At 38.2% G+C, this 27,589-nt stretch overlaps 1 protein-coding gene across 1 annotated transcript in view; it reads right to left on the reverse strand.

Moving 5' to 3' along the window:
* LOC124169713 (probable serine/threonine-protein kinase ifkB) overlaps positions 1-24,153 on the reverse strand; it is a 28,299-nt gene extending 4,146 nt beyond the window's left edge. The window contains exons 1-8 of the mRNA XM_046548401.1: positions 24,008-24,153; positions 22,143-22,262; positions 14,843-14,977; positions 11,907-12,074; positions 8,290-8,469; positions 6,486-6,612; positions 5,238-5,540; positions 2,366-2,728 (exon numbers count right to left, since the gene is read on the reverse strand). Coding sequence (XP_046404357.1) covers positions 2,366-2,728; positions 5,238-5,540; positions 6,486-6,612; positions 8,290-8,469; positions 11,907-12,074; positions 14,843-14,977; positions 22,143-22,261 — 1,395 coding nt within the window. The 5' untranslated portion in view covers position 22,262; positions 24,008-24,153. The remainder of the gene's footprint in view (positions 1-2,365; positions 2,729-5,237; positions 5,541-6,485; positions 6,613-8,289; positions 8,470-11,906; positions 12,075-14,842; positions 14,978-22,142; positions 22,263-24,007) is intronic.
* Between the last annotated feature and the right edge of the window lie 3,436 nt (positions 24,154-27,589).

Here is a 27,589-nt window from a genome sequence, read left to right on the forward strand (position 1 = left end):
TGGGCCGCCATTTACGGCACAGTGCCATGAAATCCAGAGAGTCATCTCATCAGAAAGCAGTCTCAATTTCACAGTGCCGTGCCGGAAATGGCAGTTGGCGGAAAGTCGTTTTGGCTGAAAGCTGCCCCAATTTAGCACCGTGTGTAGTTCATGGCATAGATGGAGCACTGCCGCTTTTTGCCGTTTTCAGACGAGCCGGTTTTGCTGTGGCCATCGTCAACCGCATGGCGCCGTGATTTCAAATAACCATTGGTCTCAATAGATGTCTTCAAACAAGTCGAATCGCACAGTTGACGGCATGGCATTGTCGATGGTCACCAGGGCACCCATTTCAATCCGGCCCAGCAGTGTTCCGTCTATGGCGTGAATTACACACAGTGCTACCTTGAGGCTACTTTCAGACGTGACTTTTCACCAGCCGCCGTCGCGGCATGGTGCCATGAAATTCAGGCCGCTTTCAAACGGGACATCTCCGGATATCACGGCGGCCAGCGAAAAGTCCTAACGTCTGAAAGCGGCCTTTGATGTCATCTTTCGACAAGAAAAGCATTTTTCAAAATTTCTCTCGAGTGTATTGTTTTCGCATGAGTTTATTTACGTTCATTTCGAATATATCAGATCAGTTACTGGTTTTCTTTCGTTACTAATGCTTCATTCTCTCCGGGAATATTTTTAATGCATTGAATTGAATTAGAGCTTAAAATTTTATACTATGTGAAAACATAACTCCGTGATTTCTAACTGATGACTCATTTACGATCATCAATTTCTATTGTGCAGTACCGTTATTCTACCACATAGAGTTGAAAATTAGCTAAGAAAGCTATAAAAATCTCGGGTTTATCAGAACAATGTAGCTTAAATAAATGCCTCGAAAAAAATCTGTGGGAGAAGCATGAGCAGAAGAAAAAAACGATGAAAATCGCATCTGATTGTGAGTTGGTGAAAATCGCAATCAACACGAAATATGCGTACTCGTGGGAAAATCCCAGTATTCGTGTTATCGCATTTGCAACTTTTGCATTTCCGTAGTTATTGGTCTACTTTAATACAATGAAACTGAAAACAAATTTCAGTACTATTTGGTCAATTTTTACTCTAGTCTTCCTCACAAAGACAATTAATCAAGTGAAGTGTTCACGGTGCACATGGGCATACCCAGCGAAGGGCAGGAGGAGGCAGCTGCCCCCCCTCCCCTAGAAGCAAAAATCGCAAATGTCATTAAGGAAAATAATATTTTTTCAAGTAAATAATTTTAAAAACTAATAAAGAGCTCTTGCAGTTTCCTTAAAATGTAGGTTTCATTCAACTTTTCCATACTTAAATCTTACCAATAACTTGAACAACCATGGCCTACCCCCTCCCCCCCCCCCCCCTAGTTTTGATCCAGAGTATGCCCTTGACTGTGCACCTTTTCTTGCTCACTCTATAATATTAATGCTTGAACCATTGACATATGTACCTTGAAATATTTCCTTCATTTGGTTTTATCAGAAATTTTGTACTGTTGAAATTGTATTTAATGTTATTTAAAATGCTTAAAGAAGTATAAGAAATCGAGAAAGGTGCACCAAAAAAATAAAACACCTAGAAAAGAGCAAAAATTTTAACATTGTCATAACACCGCCAAGATTTTCTATAACACCGAAATCACTTGGTTTTAAAACAATTTTTAGCAAAAAATAAAACCACTTTCACGGATCTCTAATGATCATTGCTTTAAAATATCACCCAACCCTTCTTCATTATCCCTCTTTACTAGCCCACCTCACCACAATGACAGTTCTCTTGTACTGACAACAGCCAGGTTTGCATTCCAGAGCAAGTACAGTTGTACTGGTTCCTCAGTGCTCTAAATCCAATAAGTTTCCATTAGAAATAAGTAAATCAAGGTATGTATATGTTCAGAAACTGGGCTGGTCTTACCTTGATTAGAGTACTTGGGGATATTTTTTGAGAAGACTTTAATCTCTACAATGGAGAGGCAAGTTATGCATTTTTATTGTTTCCCACCACTCCACATTCCCAGTAGCAGTACAAGGTGCAAGGACTTATGCAAAATTTTCAAACCAAAGACTGAGAGTAACATTCAAGGGTCAGTGGAACATATCACAACCTCAAATACGCCTAAAAATTTTTTTTATTGGTTAAAGTGCTGAAAGGGATTCAAAATGCAAAGTTAATACCTCATTCGAAGACAAACTGGATACAAATTAAATCCCAAAATACTTAACTCCGTGACTGTCTATGTTTGGGTGCTTAACTGTACCAGGCCAACAAATTTTAAGTAAGAAAAATTATAAAACAAGAAAGTGACATAGAAATTCAAGTAACAGTGCTCATATAAATGAAAAGTTGAACTTACCTGAGGGTTGCATTGTCCCATCAACTGCTCAGGGGCAGCATATAATTTGGTCCCTAGAGCATCGCAACACTTTCCAGAAGTTCCCTTCTTTTGATATCTATTCATAACAATGCAGCACTTGTAATTATCATTCTTATTTTTCCCTTTCTTCAGGCAATGCCCTTCAAGTGATTTTCTAAAACACTGTTTTTTTCCATCAACAGATGTTTTGGGTAAATTTCCAGAGCAGGCTAATCCGAAGTCTCCAACGACAAGGCAACATTTGCTTTTAAAATTTTCATAGCCCGAAGCACCATCTTTCTTCGGAATGATAGGTAAACCTCTTGGGATGTACTTTAAAGCTTCAACAAATATGTTGGCGGGCTGAGGAAGGATTGACAGAACAATAAATATCTTGTATAAATGATAAATGGTGATGACTGAACCCTCTCAAAGTTCTGCTCCTAAGTCGTCTACCTTTTTTTTACCAAGATATTATACTCTGATTATAGTTTTGATACTTTTCTTAGCTGTGTAGTGCAGTGGTGCAGCGAGGGGGGGGGGGGGTTTGGGGGAAAACCCCCCCCAGAGCTCAGAGAAATTTTTAAATTTAATCCATTTTACTTAATTGAATTGATATTACTAATAGAATAGTGTAAGGATTAATAAAATAGCCCTCAGAAAACCGTAAAAACTCACCATTTTGAACCATTTATCTTAAAATTCCGCAGTTTATTGATCTCGCACATACCGCTTATTCCATACCCCCTCACACCCCGGTATTAGTTGCACCTGAACCCCCCCCCAGCCTTAATTCCTAGCTGCGCCCCTAGTGTAGTGTTCAAAAGTTGTAAACGATACCTTTCTATTTTGAAATGAAAGGGAATTACGTGCATTTTGCCTAATGCTAATGCAACATAATACATAATAAGGATGTTAGCAATGAAAGGCACTTCTTTACCTCCACAATTTATTTAAAAAATTACAACCAGTTATGGCTGTTATGCCGTTATCAAGTACAGCAAACTCCCGATTATCCGGCTGCAGTTTATCCAGGTTACAGATTATCCACGAATGATTTTCACTCTCGCTCAATTTTTTCCGCGATCTTTATAAAAAAAATAAAATCAGATGCAAAATCACCAGAATGACCGCATATTAATGCTAGGATACACCGGGCTTATTATTTCCATTAGAATCCCCTTCGTAAAACAAGCGATTGTGCACTAGCTGCATTCATGGGAGCACCGTCTATTTTTCAAGCCTCGCAGTGCGCGACCTCACTCCGTGATCACGGATACACGTCCCACAGCTGTTGCAACCAAGGCAGCTTGTGCGAGACGCGACTACGTGGCGTGGTGCCTGAAAGTGTAGTTTACGACGTCGAGCAGTGGTTTTGAAGCATTAATAATACAAGTACAACCATGTTATTGCCGTTAAAAAGATCGCTAGCTGGCGAAGAAAGCTCTCATTGAGTCCGGGAAGCCCTCTTAAATAACAGAATACCTGCATAAATACTAATATATAGTTTTTAGGTAAATTATGAACATTGCAAGACATTTAAGTGAAAGTTTGGGTTATCCGTGTTTTCCGATTATTCGTACCGTCTCTCCCCATCATTAGCCCGGATAGTCGGGAGTGTACTGTACATAAATACCAAAAAAGTATGGTGTGAACAGGTTAATATTTGCTATGATGGTTATTGGTGGGGGGAGGGGGGGGTTTGGAGCTGGGATTGGTAATGGCAGGAGGTGAAAGGGTAGTAGAAAACAAAGATAAGTCAGTCGGGTTGTGGATGTGGGGGTTTTGGGAGGGTAATGAGTAATAAGGGGGATGGGTTGGGAAAGGATACATCCTTCACAAGGTATCCATTTCTTGCAATCTCCCGAACTTTCAAGGCATCCATCCTCCTTCCTTTCCCGATAAAATGCAGTATTTCTGGTTTGAAGTTGCTTTGGTGCCCATCTCCAACAGGAAACTCTCCCCATCTCTCGCCCAGCACCTGTTGGAGATGGGGGACCAAAGCAACTTCTAACCAGAAATACTGCATTACCCTCCCGGGAAAGGAAGGACAGATGACATGGAAATTCTGGAGCAATATACGGAAACCTTCTGAATGATGTAGCCTTTCCCAATCCATTACCCTCCAAAAACCCTCACCCCCACAACCTGAATGGCAAACTTTATTTCCTCCACCCCTCGCCCCTCCCCGCATTACCAATCCCAGCTCCAAACTCCCCCCTCCTGTAATAACCACCATAACATATATAAACCTGACACCACCATAACTTTTGGTATTTATGTACTTGATAATGGCACAACAGCCAAAACTGGTTGTAATTTTTTAAATAAATTGTGGAAGTAATGAAGTGCCTTTCATTCCTATTGTGGAGCCCTTCCACCACGTACAAGCTTCAAGTTTCAATATAATAATAAGGATGACAGAAAAAAGTCACTGGCTGCAATACTGTTTGCCTTCAGTCACATTGACAAGATTATCCCTAATTTCCTCTGCTCAGTGTTTAATGTTAGGAAAAATATTTATTTTTTCTCCAAAGTTTGTGGATCATTTTTGTAGCGCAATCAGCATGTAAGAAGTTATGCTGAAATCAGCAAGAGTGGCTCCTTTCCTTCACTCAGACAAAACAGAGGGTGTTCATTGAGTTAAAGTTAGTTGGATATCAATAGACTGATAAGACGTAAACAAGTACAAAATGATATACAAATGAGACTGAATTATGACAAACTTTACAGTATTTCTATTTAAAGCTTAAATATTCCCCGAAGGGCCCAATAAATGTAAACACAAGGTGGCACAAGAAATAAATTTGATATATGTAGATTCAAAATTAAGAGAATTATTAGTTCTGCGGACTTAGATCATAAAAAATACCTTGAGGTCATGATGAATGATTCCTCTCAAATGTATGTACTTCACTCCTTTAAGTAAACTTAAGAAAGCTTGAAGCGACTCAGCAACACAAGTATTTTCTAGTGCAGAAAAAAACCCTGGGTATGGCACAGGGATATTTTCACTAGACAAAGGAATGCTTTTTGCTTTCCTAGCCTCATCATTTCTGGCAAAAAATTCAGCATTTCTTCTATCTATCCATTCCGATAAGGTTTTTTCATAGAATTGCATTTGTATAAACAAAAAATATGATAATGCACATGGGCTGGAATTTTTGTGGATTCCCTGAAAATACATAAAAGATTTTAGCTGCTGATAAATTTAGTCTTAAAGCCATTTAGGCCTGATGATTCACCAAATGCAGTGTCATTTACAAGAATAAGCAGTCAGTTCCAGGTGAGTAACAGTTGCATTAACAAGGCTGCCTTAATTGAGTCTCCTGCTGTTTGTGAACAGCGGCGTGATAAGCAAAAAGAACTCGCCAAATGGCTGCAGTATTGACATATCTAGACTTTTAAACCAATAGAGAGAAAAATTTTTAAAATCAACTTTGGCTAGGGAGGAGACAGATTTAATATGACATATCTGAAACAAAGCAACAATCACGAAAATGGATGCAACAAAAATTGCCAACCGAATCAAGGAAATTCAAGTAATCCTTCAACAATCGTAAGGCTACCATGCTACCATGTTTTAGGATCAAAAACATGTGTTGCAGGTGGATTTTATGCAGCAAAGGACAATGATAAATGTAGCTGCCCAGGTGAAACACTATGCCAATGCACCAATTTGTTCTGTCCACAGTACATACATGTGTGTGATGTATGGTTTTTGTGTGTCACTTGTTTTTGGTAATTTAAGTGTTGGGGACAAGGTGGCATTGTGTGTGTTCCCGGATATCTGGTGTATGGTGTACAGCCGTATGGCCGCGGTTGTATCGTTGCATTGTGTTAAATAAATCTGTGTAGAGTATCGCGTGTGTTTTCAATCCTCCAACCTTGGGTGTAACAAACACGACAATATGAAGGAGAAGTTATATTGTAAAACAATGTACATATGTGTTATAGATTATAACATTACATGATAAGCTCTTATGATTATTAAAATAGATAAAAAATTATATGGAAAGAACATAACGATAAATGAGGATAATTAGAAATATTAGGTAATACACATTCATAATGCAGACACATAAAGGCACAAAATTAAGAAGAAAATTACAGAAATTACCTCAATGAAGCTATTCATATTTGGCTCGGGAGAGCAAGGTTTATTGAACTTGGAGGAGATATTTCTGCAGTCAGCTCCTTCATTTTCACAATCGGATATATAATTTTCCTTTGATTCACTGTATCCACTGAAATAATCAATTGAATTATTTTTAATCAATGTTAGAGGAATTAATAGACCCACTTCCCACTTTTTTGCCCCAAATCTCCAACAAAAAGACACAGGAAGGGCTACATTTGAGTGTAAGTGACTTGCACTCAGTAGGCAACCTGAACATCTCCATGAGGAATAATTTACCATGTGGTGGACGCATTTATTTGCTATTTAATTGTTTTCAGAGATTATTTAAGATGTGGTTTTGTTGTAATTTTGATAATAATTGGAAGCCAGAGTATATTTCTATCATGTTCAGTTTGCAATCGACTGATTTTGAAGGAATGGTTGCAAGAATTCAAAGAGTGCATGTTGCAATCGTGAAAACTTTTTTGGTTGCAGTAAATCATCAGAATTTCCTCTCACAAAGTCCTTTTGCAACCACCTTGACACACTGCATATTGTAAACAGTCACGTTTCAATCATCACTTCCTTTTTATAACTATCCTCAATACCAAGGTACATCATATTTCCCATGTATGCCACTGCAGCAGACAACATGAATTTACGGAATCAAAACTTTTGGTTGCCTTTCCCTGTTATTTCAAACTTAGAGCGAATTTCTTCTTAACTAAGATAATTTGGATTATTATGTGGACTGATGTTTCTATTTAGGTGTAACAAAGTTAAAAAGTCAATTTGAGCACTATTTTTACTGGCCAAAGTGGTATGTTGACCTAGAAAATTACGTAGGAACAAGCATGCACAACATACATGCCAGAAGGCTAGAAGAAAGCTCCATTAACAATAGTTCCATCAATGTATAATATTTTTTACCTCATAAACATACATATATACTACTAGTGAACCTCTACTAGTTACTAGTTCAGGGAAGCGGTACACTTAGAAGGTGATGTGATGTGCTTCAAGATTTCCAGAAGCAATAGCTATTGAGGATATTTTCTCACCTACGATTATAGAAGTGTTATTGTAAAAATTTTGCCGTATTGGTTTCCCACATGGCATTCAGCCGGATCATGGAACAACTTTCACCAGTGAGCTAACAACAAATATTTTGAAAAAAAAAAAATGCAGAATCAGCATGGTATATTCATCTATCCAGCATCCTGATTCCAACCCATTGGAAAGAGTTAACTTAACACTAAAGAGCATCCATAGAAAATGTATATTTCGGAAATAAATGAGACAATCATCTGCCAGCAGCCTTATTTGCATTGAGGACCTCTACCCATTAAAGCCTTGGTTTTGCATCAACGGAGTTAGTGCAAAAAATACTTTATAAATCAAGACAAGATTATCATATTAAACTAGATAAAATTTGCTGCAAATAAGATCCTCATCATTTTCTCCGTTTGAGTTGTACTGTATAAATTACAGAGGATGTCAAATTTACATTTAAACAGATAATATTTCAGTCATATTAAATTAATGGTTAATGTTGCATTAACGTATAAGTGACAGAAAAATACCGTATATAACAAAAGAAAATATCTATCTTAAGTGGTTAAATCACTGGGTCTGAATTGTGGGGATCCTGGTTCTCATTAAGCAGAAGGTAAATGATTATTCCATTGCAGAATTTTTCAACTCAGCTTACACTCGCAGATGACTCCAAAATTGTTTAATACTGAGCTAATATGAAGTATTTCATCCTCTAAGCATGACATTTCACATAGCAAATTAAACTTGCCTGTAACTTTTTGAACCATCCATGACTTTTAGAGAAGAACCAGAGGATGAATGTTCTCCATCAGAAGATGCTTCTCCGGTATTTATTTCTAACCATGCCGTCACATACCTCACAACATTTGGATGATTGAGAACTGCATGAATTCTGACTTCTTGCAATGAATTATCCACTTCAGGTCCCCTTGAATAGCACATGATATAAAATATTTGTTTAAAGGTTTTCACAGATTCTTTTATCAATTGCAGAAATGCTTACGGGACATCTGCATCTAGTTCATTTTGTAGAACTCTAATATTTCTCTTCTTGTTCTGGAAGCATCATCCATGGAAAGAGTTGCAGATTCTGCTCAATCTAACACAAATTATCAATGTCAATAGCAGCATTATTGGCCAACGTAGAAAATCTCAAAAATTAATTTCTTCTGACCCACATTTGCGTCGGCCCAAAAATGGATAAAGGGGAAATGGCATTAATGCTAGTACATATATTAGATCAAGCTAAAGCTGAGAAAAACCCATTTTCTTTTTGACATAATACAAGCAGCTAAACAAGAGCAATAAAATGAGGAAGATGCAGTGTCGGTAGCAGACCTGCTGGTGAGGCACCGAGGACAACTGTCCCTTTCGATCCCCACACAAAAATGATTATAATTAGAGATAGTCAAATAGTCGAATACCTTCAAATAGTCAAATCACCAAATACCTAGAATAATGAGCTTTTCACACTTTTCAATATTTGACGATACAAAGTTAGCAATTTCTCGAATTTCAAATACACAACACATATCGTCTGCGATTCCCTTTAATTCCATCGCCAATAGTGAAGTCATGCATGAAGAGTGTGGTACCTGGAAAAAAAATTAGGTAGGTATTTGAATTCGATAATCGAATTCAAGAAAAATCCTATTCGATCAATCTTTATTTAAAATGATAAAAATTCATGAAAGCAAAGACGTAGTAATATGCCATAACCCTCCATCCCCAGTCTGTTACAAGAAATACCAATTGACAAGTCTACCACAGCCTGGCGTGGATTAGCCCCTTCCCACACACTTCATCCTGGATCTACTAATCTGCAGCATCATCGGAATACGTATTCCTTTAGAGTGTAACCCAATTCAAGGACAAAAGAATGCCATAAATAACAAACAAAGCAAACTCCAGATTATCCGGGCTAATGGTGGGGAGATACGGCACGAATATAATCCGAAAATACAAATAATCCAAACTTTATTTTATGCAGTGATAGAATTAATTTTCTTATCAATACTTACACTTTATTTACTTTCTTCATTCTTCCTTTTAATCTTTTGACGCACAAAAATTATGAAAATTCCGTGTTCTCTATCATTTGTCAAAATCAAAAACCAACCCATTATTGTTTTTTCCATGACAACTTTTACACTTAAAGTTATTGAGTGTTTACTTTTCCATTTATAACATATGTACATATATGTAAGTAGTGCACACTAACCTCAAATATCTACTTTAGAAAACATGGCAATGCACTATTTCACGCACAGAAGTAATCATAAACTTAAATTTACAAATGGTACCCATACACATGAGGTTAAATTGAAACAATAATCGTAATTATTAAACACGAATAGTTCCACGCAGCGCAAGGCTTAAAATTCGCAAATTACAAACCGACAGGAACTCTGGAAGCCAGAAAGTCATTGGAGCTCACGAAGAAATCATTATCAACTAAATAAATCAACGAAAGAAAGATAAATATGCAATAACACGGTATATTGTACGCTCTTACCTTCGAGAACAACATCTATTTTCAAAAAACGAAATATATGTGGCGCGTAACCAAGGACAATAATAGCAGTAACCCACATAGCAACGAACCTCTCAGAGACGTCTCACTATGGTCTCAAATGACTTGAATATCACGTATGTCTCACAGATGTCTCGGAGATGTAATCGTGAGACGTTCAGGAATTTAAAAAAAAAACGTATTTAAACGCCATCAATGCCTTCCATATATATTTTTCGGTGCAAATCTGCAGTTTTCATTATTAAAATCACGACATTTAATATGGGTTTCTTATTTTCAAAAGGTGATCCATCACAAAATTTGTCGCTAAAAATGATCGAGAAAATTAGGCCATAACTGTATAATTTAAATTTAATTATTTTTTTGCCTAAATTTAAAGCATACCATAGTACAAAGTCTAATGACACATCTCAGAGACTTACGTGAGACGTCTCAAGAGATGTCACATAGACCATTTTTTTGGACATAGTGACATCTCAGAGAAGTCTCAGAGATGACTCTGAAGCTCTCAGAATGTCTCTGAGACGTAACATGTGATATTCGAGACGTCTCAGAGACGTATTTCTGCTATGTGGGAAGTGAAGATCAATTTCTCTCAAGGAGCAGAAGTGGTGCCGCTCAATTTGTTAAGAAACTTTTATAAACCACTGTACATTAGGGTTGTCCTTATTTTTAAAGTTTTCGAATTTCTTTCGGGACGGCCCTCAGTTTTGTTCCATTAGGTGAGAAAATAAATCATGAAATTCATTTTTGCAATCGAAAACCGGGAAAATGTATCGCATCGCACTCTTAAGTTTTCAAATTTTGGTATTTTTGGGTGTTTTCCCGACATAAATGAAGATGATGTCACTCTTGGATTATTCTATCACTTTTTTGTCTTCTACAACGACTCTAAATTTCACGATGAAGTTATAATTGAGCTATAATTTATGCTTTAATTTGAGTAAATTATGAAAATTTCAAGAAATTAAAGTGAAAGGTTGGATTATTCATGTTTTCCTATTATTCATGCCACTTTTCCACATCATTAGCCCGAATAGTCGGGAGTTTGCAGCATATCAATGAATACCTGTTCAAATTCATGAATCGTTCAGCATAAGACTAACATAAATGATTAAGTTTTCTAATTTATTATTTTCCATTACAGAAAATAAACATCTCCCCTGATACACTGATTGATGACATCTAATTACAATGCTCCTTAGTGTTATTTAAATGATGATTATTGCCGATCAATTCCACCAATTTAATATGCTAAACATTTACTCATATAAAATAAATGTTATATTAGAGCTGCCAAGTCTCCACTGTCAGATACTAAAATAAAAATGTCAACTCATCCCAATACTTGTAAACAAAGGTCCACCACGCTCACAATGGGCGACTCACAATTTCCAGCTCTCAGAAAAATCTAAGAGAATTCAAAAAGAGCCACATTAATGACTTATAAGATCCCTCTGAGGGATTACTCTCAAAATTTCTTCTTATATTAAATGGTAAAATTATTTGGGTGAAGAAAATGAATATTAATTTGAATTAAATAATTGCAATCAAATTTCCAGACTGAAAAGTCAGGTGCAATATTTATCCACATGCAGACCCATTCTTGTTATTATGAATCATGAAGATTCCAGTTGGATTGCTATGTATTTCTTCAATTCATAGGGTTGCCAGGCAAAATCGAAAATCACACAGCTTGATTTGTTGCACAAATTTTGAAAATGATAGTACATGCAATCGTACATTCATTAATGTTAAGGTAAGTCCTAAAATGCAAACTTAATAACCTTAACTTAATAATAAAATGTTCTCCATTTTTCATTCATTCTTACCAAAGAAATATCTTTTTCACAGCATAATGAGTTCTATCAACCTTGTGAGTAGCACGATACACCTTGGCAAACCCTCCATATCCAATAAATGTGACGTTTTTAAAGTCTTTTCCAAATCTTCTGGGTATACATTCACTATCTGAAGGAATGGATTCTTCACTCTGGAAACTGAAAGAAAATACTCATACAGTTAACTTTGTGACACCATATGAAATGATAAAAATGAACTTAAATACTTAAAATAGACACAGGAATTTAAGGAATACGTGTATACAATTGAATCAAAAATAAATGAAAATTTTCATTTTTTCCCATGGAAATATTTCAGGGTGGTCACACAAATATCAAGCTGAAAGTCTATTAATTAAGCAGACTATTTGAATATCTTTCCTGACTGTATGATGACATATATTTTACAAAATCTTTACTCCTGATAAATGGGATTATGCCTCTAAATATTAACTTTGCAAAAAATTACAGCATATATTCTACTATATGTAATAGCTATGCTTAACTATATTTTCAAGTCATCATCCTGATGAATGAGGAAACCATTACATAATCTGTCTCTTCTGCACGTATAATAGAGGAGACAGATTACAAATACAAAAAGGGAAAGTAGGCAAGAGGTTAGGGTTAAACACCTCTACATAAAATTCCTATTACATAACAGATATTATTCGCAAGGTAATGTTAAGTTTCAAGAATTGTCTTGTAAAAATTTGGAACTTGTGTTTCCACTTATTGCCCCTGTATTACGGCAACACACAGCACACTATGATTTAATAAGATAATAGGTGAAACTTAACTGAGATAATACAGGGAGGTCACTCTTCTGGAAAATATGGTGAGATACGAAATTTCACTTTGCATTGAAAGCTATGAATATATTAATGGAATATCACAAAAAAACTGAAAAGAATTTTTTTTTTGCTGTTACACTAGACAAAATTCCCATCACAGGATAACCCCATTTATTTGAAAATTGAGAGACCTAAATAAATGGACTTCCAATTATACTGGTTCGAATTAAACATACTTTACATACTCAGAATATCTTGTATGATGTACGGCACAATGTGTTGGTAGTTATTATTAATAAAATGACAAATTGCAACATTCCCAAAGAATTTATTCAAACACGACATGTTTCATTGTTGCAACAACATTAATTGTTCGAACCTGTTTTGTAAGAATAAATCTTGGTGAAATATTGCAATGCCTCCTTTTGCTAAAATTACTGAGAAATTTCTAGAAAATATTGTACCACCCCATATATTTATCCATAGGCACAAGATAGAAGCCATAGAGCTCACTCGTTGTCCACAACATGGCGTGGATCATTCTTCCATGTCAGTGGTTCATGAACCTAAATGAAACACTTTGAGCTTAGCCTAACCTAGGTTACCATACTAATTTTTGAGTGCGTTTATTACGACATTGTTGTGCATAATATAAAATATATAAAAATGATCTTCAGCAATGTGTCCAAACACAATCAACACTACACTTGCACTAAAAACACCTACATGCCTTTTAACAACATATCTAAGTTATATTAGTAAGGCACCGATTGTATGAAAGAAAAGTGGTAAGTTACGATGAATATAGGAATTGATGAGCTTCTTCCTTCACTTTAAAAATAAAGTGTGTCCGGTACATGCATATTACACGGTTTGTATAAAAAGTAATTGGACTGAGCTCAGAAAACGTATTTATTGGCAAAATTTCTACACTTTTCCTCTAGAAATCTTCGAAGTAGTCCTCAACTGAGTCGATAACCCTTTTGTGCCGGATTTTCCAGTGCTTGAACGCCCCTGGAAGTCGACAACCTGTAAGGCATCTAGAGCCCTCGTTGTAGCAAGTTGAACGGCTTCCAGAGTCCTGAACTGCATCCCATTCAATACTTTCTTGATCTTGGGGAATAGGAAGAAGTCCAGTGGTGCCTTGTCCGGGCTGTAGGGAGGCTGTGGCAATGTGACTTTCGAGTGTTTGGTCAATTCCTCGGTGACAAGCAGGCAGGTGTGTGACGGTGCATAGTCGCAGCTTAGCACAGATCTTCCTCATGCCCAGATCATTCTTAACAATATTGTGAACGGTCTTCTTATCAATTCCGACCTCTTCTGCGATTGCTCGGATGCTCAGACGACGGTCAGTATTCAACACATCACACAATTTTTGACCATTTGGGTCTGTGTGACTGGCTCATGGATGTCCGCCATTCCGCTGTTCGCCGTGGATGTCATCGTGGCCCTCTCGGAAATTCTTGTGCCACTGGAAGACTTGAGTTCTGGATACAGCATCCTCACCGTAAACCTCACATTGGCAAAATTGATCATTAGTAGAGTTTCTGTAGGCATTTTCTTGAGTTTGACACACAATTTGATGTTAACACGTTGCTCCATTTTCACTACGACGAGGTCACTGGACACGCACTGCGCTCTTGCACGATGCTAACCCTCCAAGCGTCTGCAGGCAACTGACTTGGGCCCACTACCCTTCCCTCCATGAAACATAATGAACCTTGATAATGACAGTGTGTACTGCCGAAACCTAGGTCGGGATTAAAAACTCTTGTGGAACATACAAAAGTGTATTTCATTATGTTTCCTGCGAACAAGTTCCACCAAATATCGCCATCCAACCTTAAGCTGACCTTCCCTCCATCCCCAACCACCACTATAGCACCAACAACTGGTTTGCACATGCTTTACATGGGCGTCACAATCTCAGTCCGGTTACTTTTTATACAAACCCTGTTTATTCAGGGGATTATGAGCATTAATTATACCAAGCTTTCACTGTAAACTTGTACGACAAATGGTGAAACTACTGTCACACATCAACATAGACAAAGAGAAATTTGTAAAAATAGACTGGCCTTCGAAATGTAAGGATGTTGTAAATAAGGGTATCAACAAAAAAAATTAACTGACCTTATTGAATTAGACAAATTCCTGGCAGCATTCTCAGCTTCATACCTGAGATTTCCAGCTTTAGAATCATTTAAATCACCACTCCTGTTGACATTTGGGTGGGATGGTCCATCATCACCAGTATCTTTATCAGTTCTGCAAATAAAAATGATTGCATATTGTGAAAGAGCTTTCAGTATTTATGAGGATATAAGACTTATCAGGCACTAACCGACTAATTAATACAGTGAGTCCTCGTTTAACGTCACTTACCGTTCCTGAAAAATGTGACGATAAACGAAATGACGTTAATCGAAGCATAATATCCCATAAGAAACAATGTAAAAAGTGAATATCGGCTCCTAGACCTCACAATTCCTACGCAAAAAAAATGTTAGCGTATCATATCTGGGGCATTTTTTACGGTGGGAATGCCAAACTATCGCATAAATACGAGTTCCTGTCTTCATCAACAACAATAGCAGCAGTGACGTAAATCCTTCTCCATTTTTGTATCTTCCAGCATTTGCTTTTCGGCTTCGCTATGGTGGTCGCCCGGGCAAGCGTCGCCTGGGCATCATCATCGCTGAAACATCGCCGCAGTTACAGGAACCAAAATTATTGTGAACTCGGCAAAAAAAGTGACGACAAAAACTCCGAGTTCTACACGGAAAAATGCCTTGAAATCACTTTTTATGTTCCTGAAAACCATTATGTCAAGTAAAACCTTGCGCACCTACGCAAGAATTCATGTTGCGGAATTTTTTGCTAAAACCGAAATCGCAATTAAGAATAAACACACCGTTTTACACTTTGCTTAGACTGACGGTATTACCGCCCACAAAACGAACAACCTGCAACTCCCGCCGCTTTGCCTTTTTTTTCGCGCGAAATTTAAAAGACTTGACGTTATCGCGAAGAGTAGGTGCGATAAACGAATGACAGTCTCAAAATTTTCGTGGCATTATCGCGAAATGACGTTAAACGGGGTGACGTAGAACGAGGACTCACTGTACCACCAACTGGTATATATTCAGAAAGTAACCATGGCTTTTAAGCAAATGGGAAAACGGTTTAACATTCCATTCGATGGAAGGAAGGCTTAAAGTTTCCTCCACACATCACCAAAGCAGGGATTGGGTGAACCCTGAATATTCTCTGTCACAGCCAGGATTTGAACTTAGGCCCACGTGGCATGAAGCCAACACCCTTGCCACCACACCAGCTCAATTCCCAAGCATATTATTCATTACTAGAGGTCCGTGAAATTCGCGAGACGCGATATCGCGAAATATCGTAAAATTTGTCAATAAAACGAAACGTTCTCCGCGAATTTTACGTGAATTAGCGAAAATATCACATGGAATGTGTCATAATATATTAAAGCCTAAGCCTTCATCATTTAACGCTTCTCATTGTTTATTCGATCTACCTCATTAATATTCAAAGATCAATTGGCTTGTTTTGTCTCGCGCAAATTGAATTCGCATAACATCGCGCACTGTAGGATGTCTCCGCCAGAATTTGCCGTTAAATTAATTTCAGCCTTTGACTTCAATAATCATTTGTCAATCTTAAAATTCTTGGAAATATCTAGAATGACGCACTTTCTCTTGTGAACAATTAGATATTCTGAATCAATAAAGTGCTGAAAGAAATTTAACACGGCCGCAGAAGAGCGGAAAAAAGCTTTCAGACGTTTCAACGGCCCAGTGCCGTGATTTAAAATTACCTAAGGCCCCTATGGATGTCTTCAAACGAGTCGAATCACGTAGACGACATGACGCCGTCGAAGGCCGCCGTGGTCATCATGGCGCCCATCTCAATCCGGCCCGGCGCGCCGCGGCAGAGCGCTGTCTTCGGCATTAAATACGCACAGTGCTACATTGAATCCGCTTTCAGACGAGACGACTCTCTGGATTTCACAGCGTCATGGCGTGAACGGCGGCTGGTCTTGTCTCACAGCGGCATGAGCTCACGCGTCCTACGCGCATCATTGCCGAGCAGTAATTACGGTGACTCACCAAGATGCAGACAGCGTTATTGGATAACTTGTTGGAGGAAAACCATAAGTGTGGGCCAAATGTAACAATTTTGTCTATTTGTGTGACTAAAACACAGCAGCTGTCTGGGAACAGAAGCGCTAGCTGTCGGGGGAAAGGGGGGACGGAACAGAAAGGATAAGAGGAGAGGGGGTGCTACTTATTAGCGTATGAATCGTTGGATATTCCGTGCTCCACTTAGCTTCAATGCAAAAAAAATCATTTGGACACACCCCGAGTTCAAGTTTCTTTGTTTCGGATTCTGTTTCGTTATTCGTGCTTCTTTCACTGCCTTTCTTGTCTGAATAGTAACAGCTGCAATCAGAACTAAGCGATTTTGTTGAATCTACCAGCTACCTACCCTCCCTCGGCACCTGGGTGAGGGGTATCAACAGGGAGCTCACCTCAAGAAACATTTTGCCCAAAATGTAAATTAGGTTCAGTGAAACCTTATTCTATCGTTTTTCAGGAGGGTGGATGAAAAAAACGATCAATGCACGAAAGTTTGGCTAGGTTGTCAATTGTAGTGCCTAGATTCAACAATATGTCCCAGGAAACGCTGGATTTTGGCGAGTAATTATGACACTCATTAAGGGATTCAAACAAGATTTTAGCTGATTACAGGAATATTATTACTTTATCGAAACATTTAGGTCATATTGTTGATTCAACTAATATCTCTTTCAAAAATTCTTTAAGGAACACGCCACCTTGCTAAAAAAAATTTTTGCACTTCACTCGGCATTAGCACTGCTGTTATGGATTTTCTGATGTAAAAATTCTTATCCATCAAATGTCATTTCAACAGCACGTATTTACGAGAGCAATGTGCATGTTATGCCTAAAAGCAACCGCTTTCGCCGACGCAGTGATTGGTTGTGAGATGGATCACAACGGCCAAAAATAGCTTATTATTTGAAGTGTTCCTTTCTAACAATTAAATTTTTAATACAATTGAGGCAAAGTATAAAGCGGAACAATGTTGCCTTAATCGTTAGCGGCACGCCTACCTGATCCTCAGCTTCATCCCACTTCTTGTTTTCACCATGTATCTTGCTCTGCCCCCACCCCTGTCGTTATATGCTAGCGGACAACCCGAGGCATTGCAATACTCACGCGCTATGTACTACTAGACCGGATTCTTTTCTTCATCTTCAATTATTTTCAGTCCATCTTTTAAAGTTCTCACTTGTTTCTTCGGAAGGGCCATGGTCCGAAGACGAATAAAAATAAAACTAATAAAAATGAAACCGAACTTTATTGACCACACAGAAAACACTCGCTGGTTTTAAGACAACCCACCCTGGAAAGTACGGAACCACTCATACGAGGTGAAGTTGGGCACTAATGCTATCGCGTACGGCATAAGCAGAGCATACTGCTGAGGGTGAAGCATGACCATATGATTGCGCAATGAAATTTTTTGTCCTATAGAAAAGGCAACTTACCCACTCATTTCTAACAATAAGCAGAGTAGCTCTAGATGAGCAGATGAATTTAGATTGCTAGTAGGGAGAAACAAAGTATTCTGAGAAGATATTGCTTTCTTAGCAACTCTGACAAGGGAGACTTGTAGCATAACTCGTAAATTGTAACCGATGTCCTGTTAAAAAAAAAAAAAATGCTGCATTAACTGCCGAGAAGCTCAGCTGTTAGGATATCGAGATCGTAACATAATAACACCGTCAAGATTTTCTATAACACCGAAATCACACAGTTTTAAAATGAATTTTAGCAAAAAATAAAACCATTTTCACGGACCTTTATTCATTACCATCATTGGTAAATATGCTTCATAAAATCTATAATCTTGGTACAGAGAAAACCAAGATACAGACATTGCCCACTATCCGGGCTAATGATGGGGAGAGACGGCACGAATAATCGGAAAACACGGATAACACCAACTTTCACTTATATGCCTTGCAATGTTCATAATTTACCTAAAACAAACAATATATTAATATTTATGCAGTTATTCTGTTATTTTAGAGTGCTTCCCGGACTCAATGAGACTCTTTGCCAGTTCTCGATCTTTTTAGTGGCGATAACATTGTTGTACTTGTATTATTAAGTATTCAGTGGCGGCTTGCCCATAAGGACTCTCGGATGCCGCCCCTCCCAAAGATTTGAAAAAGGAAAAAAAAAAATACCTATTCGATTACAATTACATATGTATCTAATTAACCGCAGTGTTTTTTCAATCGCATATGTTGAAAATGTAGGAAAAACACGCAAAAATAGCGTGAGAAGTTCGTATTTGTTGCCGTGGGGTACTGGCCAGAACGTCCCAATCCATCACCATGCAGTTATATGAAGAGTGGTAGTGATCGGGGCTGCTGGTGCTATGATGCATCTAAGCTTGTGCCTTGAGGAAGTCTAGAGATGCCACCCGAGCATGGGCAGAGCTAGGTATCTAATGAGTTGATAACACCGCACGGACCGGCGGCTGTATAATATTGGTGTTGCAGTGTTGCAGAATACTTTGTTATGGTGACCATTGACTTATTATGTGTAAATTGTTTTATCGAATGAGTGAAGGGTATGTACATTGGTCTAGTTTTAGTTGAGTCAATCGAGTTAGTGATTGTTTTGTATATTAGTGAGTCATAATGATCTCGTCTGTTTCCAGCGCTGTGAATTTTATTATTAGTAATGGGATTAAGGACCTGGAAAATAGGATCGAGCTCAAGAATTTAGGCCCTCCAAGGCCTATATACTAAATATAAATCAACAACGAAAGGCCTCTAAAGCACAAACAGTTTCCGCAGCTGGATAATTAGGAGTCTGCAGTATTAGTTTGCAGGAGCATAAGAAAAGAAGTCAAGACTAACATTTAAATAGGGAGACAAAAACTGGTAGAGTTGGATGAATACTGTTATTTGGGACACAGGATAACTAGCAATAAAGCAGAATAGCTCAGGTGAAGAGAGCATTCCACCAAAAGAAAGATCTACTTACAGTGGGAAATTAAATATAGAAGTAAGGAAACAGTTTATCAGAACTTATTTGGTGCATGCATCTCTACGTAAGTGAGACATGGGCAATCGCAGCCACAGAGAAATCAAAGATAGAGGCCTTCGAAATGTGGTGCTACACAAGAATAATGAAGATCAAATGAACCAACCAAGTAAGTAATGAGAAAGTCCTCAGAGGAGTACAAGAGAAGAGAAAACTCAATAAAATCACGATGAGAAAACTTCATAACCTATTCGGCCCATCTTTAACGTCTGGTAACAAGGTAATTTAACACGTACGAGTTAATGTGTGACTGAATGAATGATTTTTGTGGACCGGAACAGAATATGTACTGATGCATGAACCGAATTAGAACAGGTTCTACTTTCTGTTCATGCATTCGCACAAGTTGGGAGGCTACACGGCTAAGTTTCATGTTCATTCATGCATTTATACATTTACACATATGTGTTAATGTATTTTGTAATCAGGGCTTAAGACATGATGGCTTGATTAAGATAATCGTCGAGGGACAAGAAGATGGCAAGAATGGAACATGAAGGCTCCAAATAAAATATATGGAACAGGTAATGATGAATTTGAAAGATAAGAAATAAGTACATGAGAAAAGATTAGCTGACAAGCAAATTGTGTAGAGAACTGTTTCAAACCAAGCTTAGGAATGTTGGTTGAAAAGTGATGATGATGACCACAAGAAGCCATAATGTATCTTCTCACAGATTCACATGTGTCACCCTTTTATCTGAAGCCTTTCATTCTTTTGGTAAGTTTAAAAACTGTATTCCTGCCATTGTTTATTTTTATTTTTATGACTATCATTTAATGATTTTGGCCATTACACTATTGCTGTTGGAAAAAGCAATAACTCAAGTTACTAGGCGTTGTAAACAGCGCTTAACACATTCAGTGCAGGACCGATTTTCATGAACGTCATCATAATCAGCCGATAAAATAAGAAAGAAAAATGGAGGTTTTCACGTTATATCTTCCGTACAAATACAGCTATTTACAAACGGTGCACACAGGTCAAAAGAGGGAAGCTTGCTGAAGGCCATGCATACAATCGGAAGACTCGGAAGTGGATATTAGTCAGGTATGCAGGCGGAGAAAGGTCCGTCCGACCTGCAGAGCACGTCAATTGACTCCGCACTGAATGTGTTAATATTTGTCATTTATTATTAGTTATTATAAATATTATTTATCTACTGTGGACACAGATGCATCTTATTATTAGAGTGGTTACGTGTTTCATCTGTATCAAAAGGCTAGTTCCCAAGCAGCAATCAATATTCCAACAACACCCAGACAACATTGTCGGCATTAACGGCGACATCTGTGAAACATCCAAGTTAATGCAATTAAAGTTGTATGGATATCCATCAAATATCCAAAGGAACCACCAAACAATGTCGCACGGATGTCCAACAGTGGACATGGAGGTCCACACCTCTTAAGGCCGTTTTACACGGGGCACGAAATTGTGCAGGCTAGAACTGCATTAATTTCTAAAATGGCATGGAATTGCGCGAATGTATGAACAAAATTAGATCAGGGGCTATTTTGCCATCTCACATCCATGCATTCTCGCAAATGTTCTACCAATTCACCGCTACACGACGCAATTTTGAATGTGTCTTCATACACACGTCAGATTGTGCAAGTAGATGTCTTCACAACATCTCATGTGCAGATAATGGGTGAACTTATTATGGTTTTTGGTAATACCCATGCATACAAACAAAACATCTGTGCTCTACACAGAACATACGCCACTGATGAATACTGTTTGGATAACAATTTTTTTAATATCACAGGTATTGCAACTTGGATATGCATGCAACATTATTTTTACAACACGTTATGGACTTTACAAATACGATATCTACATAACGTTACCTAAATATCAATCATGAAACAACATTGTGTTTTGGATATACATATCAACCATAATTAGACATCAATTGGATATTGTCTGCTGCATGTGTTCTGTTTAATACATCTTTAGCATCAAGTTTGAGTATTTAATCAGAAAACAATCACACCAGCAAGCATATTTAAACATTTGCAAAATACTTTGTATAATTTCTAATAAAAATAATGATTAAATATCCATTATTGCAAACCCCCACTTTTGCTTGATCTGATAAAGTTTTAAGAATTCTACATAATGATTTTTTTGGGAACCACCAGGTCTCAATAGTTGACATGTTGGATCAAGTAACAAGTGAATAAAAAAAGCAACACCTCTAAATTTTACTTGAATTTCCACAAGCTCAAAATAGCTTTTTCACCTATCTTACCTTTTCAATTTCTGAGGAAGGTCATAATCCAAATCCTCACCAAGCAATTTAAAAGTATCACTTTTCCTTTTCTTATTGCCAGTGCTTATTGGCATGGGTGAATGCTTTTTTGGGTCCATGCTATTAAAAGGAAAAATAAACAGAAATTGAGAATAAAATATGCAAATTCATACCATGGTTTTTACTCTAATAATGCAGAAACATAAACACAGGTAATTTTGAAAAAATAATGAAAGAAAAACAGAATAATACAAGATTACCCTGATGAAAATATTCCTTCGTGGTCTGTAGGAATAATGTAAAGGAAGTGAGGTACAGTTGGCAGTGGGTAGTTACCCTCTGCCTAGCCTAGCGCTATGGATTTGAGGACAGGATACATAAGGGATGGTTGTCATTATAGTACATCAAAAGGTAACTCTCCATCCATAGATAGCAGAAGAGGGTAGGGCTATCCTTAGTCTACACTCATTAGGCACTCAATTGTTAACCCTCATCTACACTATGTGAAGTGCAAGAGAAGCAAAGTTCTTCACTTGCCTAACCCTTGCTGGGCTATCCTTGTATTGTTCTCAACTTTTCCAAACCTTACAGGGGCCCATTATGAACTTCTCACCTCCGGCAGTCGAGCTCTGCTCATCCAAGAATTAGAAAAATAAATCATGAAAAAAGATTGGGCTTGCTTCTGAATCACACAAAGAACACCATGAAAACACAAATCTTGACAGCATGACATGATATCCGAACTCAACTGTTAGCGCATTTGCTCCTTGAACATGGATTTTTGTCCTATGGCTTACATATACCATTGGAGAAAGCAATACTATCTTTGGGACTATTTCTGCAGGCATCCACCTTATGACCTACACATTATTGTAGATTATTCATCAGATGTAGGGGGAGTCAGCCATATGGGAGGGAGGGTGGTGGTGAACCATCAATCCAGGGAGAACGTCAGCACCCCTGCCATTAATGCATACAAAGTATAGCAAATGATTTCACATTAAGCAGATCAAATTAACCATGAAATTACATCTTATTATATTAACAACACAACAAAAAATAATTTGTACATTAATCTGGCCACTAGTTTGATTAACCAATCAAATACCAATTGCCAACCCATGCTAATCCAGTAAATGATTACCTTATGCCAGCATTTTATATCATACACCTACTTGTATAATGTGAAATAAGATGAGCAAATTACATTTGCGATTCCCTAATGGCTACATTCCCTCATACGGGCGTACACACATTGAAGAGACATTCAAGTACCGTCCGTATATTTATGGGTCATAGGTTCTCTTTATAATATCCATAACATTAAATTAGATTGGGTTAAGTTGGTATTTTATAATGGGGTTTTAGGAGCACCGTGCGGTGCTCTAACTGCACCAAAGGCTCAGGTAATAGCACAATCACTGCAACATATCGGGAGCACCCTTGATTCCAAAAGGTGGTTCGTGATACTTAGCAAATTCACAAATTACCGTTATTAGAGTGGCATTCTCTTCATCGGAACTTCAACAAATACGTTAAAAATATCATTATAAAGTCGATTTCGATATTAATGCAAAACACAAAAAAAAAAATTCCAATTAATAATTTTTCCGAGGAACCATGAAGGCGAAGACATTTGCAATGAAGCAGTACGTGAAATTAACCCGATGACAGCAATAAGGAATCAGTATCAAGGCATCAAATGTATGGAAAAAAGGATGTCCCACCACACAATTACTTGCATTAGGCATCCATCAAACAGTAGGAGCTCACTTATTGGTGGTATCACAGGCAAAATGAATGAATACTGAAAGGTACCCATGCAGCCGCGATCTGCCGATGTTCATTAAACCTTGATTACCCACCTGCGTCCTTATTCAAGACTTCTTGCTCTCAACGTGGTCGCAGAGACCGTACCAAACCAAAATATCAAGGATATCAAGACACGATCAGAATTACCAAGGACGAAAACGTGGGCCTCGAGCCATAGACAAACGCTCTCGAAAACTACAGCGAACTCTGCGTACCACTGCGTACCATTATGCCAAGTATGGCCGCATGGCGCTGTTTCGATAGAAGCAGAAGGGCCATAGGGGCCTGCAATTTTCTGTTGAGGCCGGGTAAATGAATTCCTTGGTGCACTGTGGAGGCAGTAGAGCAATAAAAAGAGCAGTGCCAATTGTTGAATTCATTGGCGGCGAGTGCCGAGATCATTTTTCAGCGGCTTACACGCTTCTATCTTCATATTCCGTGTCGTTGGACTCCATGGCACGAAGGGTGACTAGCGGCTGAAAATTGATTTTTAGTCGTAATGAAGAGCAAAATAAATATTAAATTCTCAGAATACATCCTTAACTCGGTAAATTTTGGGGGGTCCGCGATACAATTTGACCAGAGTCGGCGTCCCGGCTTGGATCAGTCTGTGCCGGAGACGCACAGGACAAGTGCAAGGGATTGTTCACAATCGTAAACCTTTGAAATTTATATAACCTGTTCAATCGTTGATCGCCTAACTCCAACGTTGATCGAAAGAGATTTCCTTTCACCAGCTCTTTCAACCGGCAACGTAGTCAAGGGGGGAGGGCTTCAGCCCCTTCCCCCTCACTGTGTTTCCCTAGTTTCGGCCACCCGCGATGCATCTGATGAGGAGGTCACTATATAGACAGGGGCATCTACCCTTCGACGCTCTAATTTTCGATATTACGACGTTGTTTTGCAGACATTACTTAATTACTGCTAATAGCCAACGATGAAATTAACTTTCAGCACTATATGCAAATTAAATATATAGCTGATGTAATAAAATGTATGGTTTCCCGATAGGCGCAAATATCCGTGTAGGCAACCCGAATACCAACCAAGCTCCCCAGTAAATTTCGGGCTACATGCCTACTTTCAACAGAAGTTTCCCTCTGGGGCAGTTCCGCGAGGCTGTCGAGGGCAGGGGATGCTGCAGGTCTTACATTAGAAGGGATTACGGAGGGATCTTGGAGAGACTTCAAGTTCAAGAGACTTGGATCCATGAGAATTTGTGAGCAGCAGACATGGCTAAAAGAATGAAATGTACACAGAAAATTCATTTCAGCATTTGAAACCACTAACAGGATTTTTTAATTTCTACCTTTCCGAATAATATATCCACCCACCCCGCCACTTGTTCGTCTCTCCCTATAATACTCCGTACTATACCTAAATCACGCATGCATAAGTAATGTATAAGGTTATTGTTTTTATGATAAAATTTGATAACATATACGTAGTGATTATGCGAATTGTTTCCATTTATTGAAAACAATTATTACAGCTATCGTCTAATAAGCATGGTATGTGAAATTTAAACTTTCCACACAGCTTTTCAAGAACCCCTATCGATTACAACGACATATGGTCATTTTAAAGAGGCGACTAAGGGGGTTTCATATTTTTAAGGGTCACTTGAAAAACGATAGGTACTAAGTCTTGAAATAAATCGAAACAAAATTATTTCATTTTTCATGCGTAACATTTGGAATTACCACAAAGCATCGCCTCATCCATTGATTTAGGTAGCGCCTGTAGCATGCAGCCCGAGTTACTCCCCCCCTCTGTTCCTTCTTAACCCCACCATCTAGGCTCCGTTTGACTTCGGACACGCTCATCTCGCAACGGACGAATGGTTTTGTAATTCAGCACAAGGGTTTTGTAGCTCGCATATTTCAACACTTATTTATTACGGGAATTTTATTACTGAAGTACTCAACCGATTAAGGTAGCTTTGTACAGAGTATTTAAGTAGTAATCTGGCAGTCTACCCTTCATGGACTTTCCTCTTCGATTCATAATAAGGCTTACCCCCTTTCATTTTATCTAAAAATTCAAGTTATCTTCCTTCCTCTCTCTCGTTTACCCAGCATTGTACCCTCAAAACTGTTTTCAACATCCCCTCCCCGCTCAGTACTCGCTCCATACTTACCTTCTGTATCTTCCGCATCTCATCTACAAGCTGCCTCTCCTCATCCACCATGTCCAGCACTTCGTCGTTCCTCCTCCTCTGCGTCCAATTAACCTTTTCGATTCTTCTCCACACATAAATCTGGAACGCCTCCAGTCTTCTCTCGTCCTCCTTCCTAAGTGTCCAAGTTAAAAATGTCCACCGTATAGCGCTACACTCCAGATCAGGCTCAGTGGCGTAGCCTGGGGGGTTTGGGACCCCCCCCCCCCCCCGCCGAAATATAAAAACACAATTATTTTCCTTCATAAAAGAAAATGAAATATTGAAAAATCATGAATGAAAAAAATATTTCTATAACAAATGAAGTTATTTCCATTATTAAAAGTGTTAAAATTAGTTAAAAACCCTCTACTCTGTATCCTGTTTTTTAAACATTTTCCCACATGGTTTTGGAACCCCCCGAACGAAATTCCTTGCTACGCCACTGATCAGACTCTTCACCAACCTTTTATTTCAGTTCTAACATAACGGTCTCCTCATAAGCTCTTTCCTGTTCATGAACGCCTCCTCTGCTAACGCAATTCTCATCCTGATGTCCTTACTGCTGTAACCGTTTTCCTCTAGCGTGCTTCCCAAATAGTTTAATTATTCCACCTGTTCAAATTTTTCCTCTCCTACTTTTATCTTGAGTCTCACATTGCTTGCTACGGGAATATGAGATTTATAAAAATGAAGTTGATAACCTGTACTTATTTCGTATTTCCATATTGGGTCATGAAGGTTAACACGGTGTAATTACCAAAATAATGCTGAAAATTGTTCAGACAGCAATAATTTAAAAACTGCTACCGCAAAAAATTATTTCAGATGTGTGTTAGGAGTACATTTTTATGTAACACTATCTAAATATATGTTTAATCCTGTAAATCACCACTGATAAGATTTTCAAAATTAAAGCAATTTTAAGAGATTTTCTAACTTTAGGAAAAACATTTTTGCTATCAGTATCAATATAAATAAATTTTTGGCACTCTTAATTCTCTTGAAATGGCCCACTGGAAGATTTTAGCGCTAGGTACTACCTCAGCGACGTGCAATTATGGGTGGTAATTGTAGGCTCTCATGAAAAACGAACGATTAATTAGGTGCGCTGGAAATAAGTTCAACCTGAGTCACGCGATCATTTTTTCCATCCCTCTGAATCACACAAAAAACAGCTACCTGAGTCGGTCCGCGAGCCGTGATCACAGGGGGGGGGAGGACCGACCATAAACGAGCGAAGGCGCAATCAAATTGCGTCATGTAAAGGCCGTTTTATACGGTACACGGAATTGCGCAGTCTGACGTACGTGTGAAGGCGCAATCAAAATTGCGTCGTGTAAAGCGGTGAATTGCTAGAACACATGCGAGAATGCGTGGATGCGAGACGGCAAAATAGCCCCTGTTCTAATTTCGTTCATGCATTCGCGCACGCAATTCCACGCCATTTTAGAAATTAATGCAGCTCTAACCTGCG

The sequence above is a fragment of the Ischnura elegans genome, chromosome 12 (genome assembly GCF_921293095.1).
Source record: "Ischnura elegans chromosome 12, ioIscEleg1.1, whole genome shotgun sequence".
NCBI lineage: Eukaryota > Metazoa > Arthropoda > Insecta > Odonata > Coenagrionidae > Ischnura > Ischnura elegans.